At 38.3% G+C, this 5,000-nt stretch overlaps 1 protein-coding gene across 1 annotated transcript in view; it reads right to left on the reverse strand.

Annotated features, from left to right (window-relative positions):
• Positions 1-1,961: 1,961 nt before the first annotated feature.
• Positions 1,962-5,000, reverse strand: part of LOC119584544 (type-2 ice-structuring protein-like) — a 5,470-nt gene continuing 2,431 nt past the window's right edge. The window contains exons 4-6 of the mRNA XM_037933224.1: positions 4,363-4,440; positions 3,079-3,246; positions 1,962-2,468 (exon numbers count right to left, since the gene is read on the reverse strand). Coding sequence (XP_037789152.1) covers positions 2,248-2,468; positions 3,079-3,246; positions 4,363-4,440 — 467 coding nt within the window. The 3' untranslated portion in view covers positions 1,962-2,247. The remainder of the gene's footprint in view (positions 2,469-3,078; positions 3,247-4,362; positions 4,441-5,000) is intronic.

Below are 5,000 nucleotides of genomic sequence, written 5' to 3' on the forward strand. Positions count from 1 at the left end.
CGAAACGAGGTCTGTGTGCTCTTCGAAACGAGGTCTGTGTGCTCTTCGAAACGAGGTCTGTGTGCTCTTCGAAACGAGGTCAGGGGAGGAAGGATGTTGTCTCAATTACTGAATAGTTTTCGTTCCGTGTAACAGGGTCCTTTCCAAGTTAGATCATATGCTATTGTTTTTTTTATGTGTTTATATATCTTTAGCTCGTCTATTTGATATTTGTACGAAATAAGTATTATTATTGTTGTTATTTTAGAGGGAGACAGAGACATGGACACTTACATACAGACAGACAGTCAAATGATTGATTGACTGACTGACAGACAGACAGAGAGACAGACTGACAGACAAACTGACAGACAGACAGTTAGTCGACTTACTGACTAACAAAATGATTGACTGATTGACTGACTGACTGATTGACTGACAGACTGAGACTGACTGACTGACAGACAAACTGACAGACAGACAGACAAACAGACTGACTAACTGACTGACTGACAAAAGACATACAGACCGACAGGCAGACAGACAGACTGACTGACTGACTGACTGACTGACTGACTGACAAACAGACATACAGACAGGCAGACAGACAGACAAACATACATACAGCCAGACTGAAAGAATGACTGACAAACAGACATACATACAGATAGACAGACTGACTGACTGCCTGACTGACTAACAGACAGACTGACTGACAAACAGACAGACTGACTGACAATGGTTGACTGACTGACAAACAGACAGACTGACTGACTGACAGACAGACTGACTGACTGACAGACAGACTAACTGACAAACAGACAGACATACTGAGTGACAGACAGACAGTCAAACAGACTGACTGACAAAAGACATACAGACCGACAGGCAGACAGACTGACTGACAAACATACTTACAGACAGACAGATAGACAGACAGACTGACTGCCTGACTGACAAAGACAACAGACTGACTGACGAACAACAGACTGACTGACAAACAGACAAACATTCAGACAGACTGACTGACAGACAAACAGACTGACAGACAGACAAACAGACTGACAGACAGACAGCCTGACTGACAGACACAGAATAAGCTTTCCTATCTATTCTCCTTGTTATATCATACATGAATGCGGTGTTTAATTATCTCTTGAAGAACAGTTTGGCAACGGAATAATCTACGTTTGTATCATTGTTCCTAAAAGAAATTGGTTATTGTTTGAAATAATAAAGACAATATATATTTTTTAAAAATAGTATGATATTCAAGATATATCTCGATATATTGCACCGAGAGTTTTTTTTTTTTTTGTGCATTTTAGAAATAAATTGGTGTTAAAATGTACCTATAAGTATTTCTGAAATTATTTATATCATAGCTTGGGATTTATTGAAAATAATTCGAGGAATCGACGAAGGGAAAACACACACACACACACACACACACACACACACACACACACACACACACACACACACACACACACACACACACACACACACACACACACACACACACACACTCACACACACACACACACACGAATATATATTCTTATTAATGAATATATTCTTACTAGAGCTTTTGGAAGTCACAGATATGGTTGCTGGTATGGTTGAATATGGATATATTTCATCTCCTAATGTTTATTGTCATATTTTATAGTTTAATACCTTCTATGTACACAAGGAAATGTTATATTCTTGTATTTACTCTCTATCTTTCTGTCTTTCTATATCTCTATATCCCCCAGCTTCACTTCTCCTTCTCTCTCTCCCACGCGTCAAGGACTCTTCGCGATCTCCAGCCGTCTCTATCCTCCTCATCCCTCTCTCTTCTCTCTCTCTCTCTCTCTTAGTCTGAGTCTGTTATGTGTATGGGCGTCATAATATACGTGTGTAAGTAATTTATAAGTAATATCTTAAACAAACATAAATCAAACAGCACGTCAGTGTAAAACCAGTAAAAGACCTTCCATTTTACAAGTATTTATTAATGGAACAAAGTACATCATGGAGTCATAGCCACCAACAGAACAACATATGTTTCCACTGCATTTTCTTCCTACATTGATCCTACGGCCTTCTTCCAGACCCGAAACGATCTATGAAACACCCGAACCCTGAAGTCGAAACCGCTTCACTTCCCTTATCTCGAAGCCGCTTCACTTCTCTCGTTTCGAAACCGCTTCGACTCCTTTCTCTCCCTCCGAACTACTTCAACTCCCCTCCTTTCCTTCCTTCCTTTCGTCTTCCTCCTTTTTACTTCACCAGGGGCTTCTCGCAGACAGCCCTCCTCTCATTCTCACAGGGGAAGTCCGTCAGAGGGTTCTCCCAGCCGTCGAACATCCCCAGGCACTCCCCGTTGCCTGAGGGCTCGTTGGTGTGCCAGAACCTGTCGCCGATGGATTCTCCCGAAAGCCAGCTCCAGATTTTGTCCTGGCTGTGGCCTCCGATCCAGAAGTTGCGAGCGCTCTTGCGGGCTGCGGGGGAGAGAGGGGGAGAGTTGCTCAATCGGTGACGTTTAAATGTACATAATTAAATGAATGTATAATTATTGATATGGCTCTAATGAATTAATTGTATTATTTTTTTGACTGATAGTTTGGTTATCTTATTTAGAGAGGTAATGACCAGCTGATATACTAGCGATTCCTTCTAATTATATATATATATATATATATATATATATATATATATATAAACACAAACACAATAACCTGTACACACAGATGAAAAGGGAAACAGCCACAGTAGAAAATGAAACTAAACCGTAACGTCCATTTCGGTTTATTCGTCTGAAGAGGAACTCGTGAAGAGTTCGAAACGTTACGGTTTAGTTTCATTTTCTACTGTGGCTGTTTCCCTTTTTATATATATATATATATTATATATATATATATATATATATATATATATATATATACATACATATGTATACATATATATGTATATATACATATTAAGTATGTATATATACTTATACACCACGTATAGATATCTCCTTCACTTCAATTTATTCTACCCCCCTATCTATTCACCTTAACTCCATTTGCTCGACATCATCAACATTATCACCACCAAAATACTCACGGAATCGATTTCCGACGTAGAGGCGGAGCTGCGTCAGGTCACTGGGCTCGGCGAGGTCGGCGCCCATCTGGAGGCACTTGGTGCGGGCGGCCTCCCACGTCATGTCCTCGAGGAGGAAGGCGAAGCACTCGGAGCCCAGCATGTGGAAGGGCGCCGGGCACGTCAGCGCTGAAGGGGCAGGGGCAGGTTTAGGTGTGCGTGTGCTTGTTTGTTTGTTTGTGTGTTTGGTTGTGTGTGTGTGTGTTTGTTTGTGTAGATGTGTGTGTGTGTGTTTGTTTGGTTGATTGGTTGGTTGTGTGTGTGTGTTTGTGTGTGTGTGTGTGTGCGTTTGTTTATGTGTGTTTGTGTGTGTGTGTGTTTGTTTGTTGTGTGTGTGTTTGTGAGTATATATATATTATATATATATATATATATATATATATATATATATATATATATTCATATACATATAAATACACATATATGACAGTGATCATAGTAATGGTGCTGCATCTTGGCAAGATGAAAAAAAAACAGAGATTACAATTGATATCTTGCAACGCCTCACGATGCCTCGTAAACAATCCGCGGTGATGATCAAGGAAATGTGATGGTGATGATAATGGAGATGATCATAGGCCAAGAAATTAATGATGTAACAGTAATAGTTATCACACTGAATAGTAAGGTTAATAGCAATTGTAAGAGTAATAGTTATAGTAAACACATTAAATACTTTTAGAAATCAATGGCAGTTGAACTGGTAATGATAGAGATGATTGCACAATTATCATGTTCGTTGATGATTATATAAAGATTCGGAAACTGAAAAAAAAAGTAATTGAAATAGATTTTTTTTATTCTTATTCTAACATTAATATGAGATTCTAAGCCTAGATATATATAATGATATGCATAATTATATGTAAATAGACAGATAGAGGGAAAGAGGTCGATAGCTAGATGAATAGATAGATGGATAGAGGGATTGGTAGATAGATAGAAAAGGGGATAGATAGATAGATAGAGGGATAGGTAGATAATTAAATAGAAGCATAAATGGACAAGCATATACACAAACAGAAATATAGATAGATCGATAGACAGATATAGCAATATGTATGTACAGATAGTAAGGTAGACATATACACTACCAGATAGATAGATAGATTAACAGAAAGATAAATTAAATAAATAGTATAGCAGACATATACTCAAAAATCACAGACAGACAGACAGAAAGAGAGGCAACACACAAACAGATAGAAAGCGAAGAATAAAAAGCGTTATGCAAATTAGACTCACTTGTAATGTAGTCCCTGAAAAGCTGGTTAAGTGATCGGAGTTCAACGGTGAGGTCATAGAGGCTTTTACTCAGGGAAGCTGTTGGGGTGAAATGTCTTTATTTAGACAGAGGCTTGTGTTAAATGTGGATTTATATGCATTAAAACAATAGATACATGACAATAATAAGGGATAATAATGATAATAGTAATGATAATGGTATAAATATACGCATACAGATATGCAAATATATACATAGAATAGAAGCTCAAACACACACACGAATATGTAAACAAATATACACATATGCAAGATGCACACAGTCAAACACCAAAGACAACACAACAACAACACAACACACACCACACACACACACAACACACAAACACCACATCACAAACACAACACAACACCACAAACACTGCACAGGTATCCGCCACATCACTGCACAGCATGAAAAAGACACAGAAAGCGGCGCTGCAAACTATATAAATATAATCCCAATGAGGATAACCAAACAGTCCCAATTAATCAATCTGATATATTATCACCCATATCAACCTGCATTTCACTTGAATAAAAGTATATAAAAGCGGCGCTCAAAATTTTATACTCATGATCCCTTTCCCAAACATGTCTGTGACTCTCCGATGTCAACA

This window comes from Penaeus monodon, chromosome 18 (assembly GCF_015228065.2).
Source record: "Penaeus monodon isolate SGIC_2016 chromosome 18, NSTDA_Pmon_1, whole genome shotgun sequence".
Taxonomy (NCBI): domain Eukaryota; kingdom Metazoa; phylum Arthropoda; class Malacostraca; order Decapoda; family Penaeidae; genus Penaeus; species Penaeus monodon.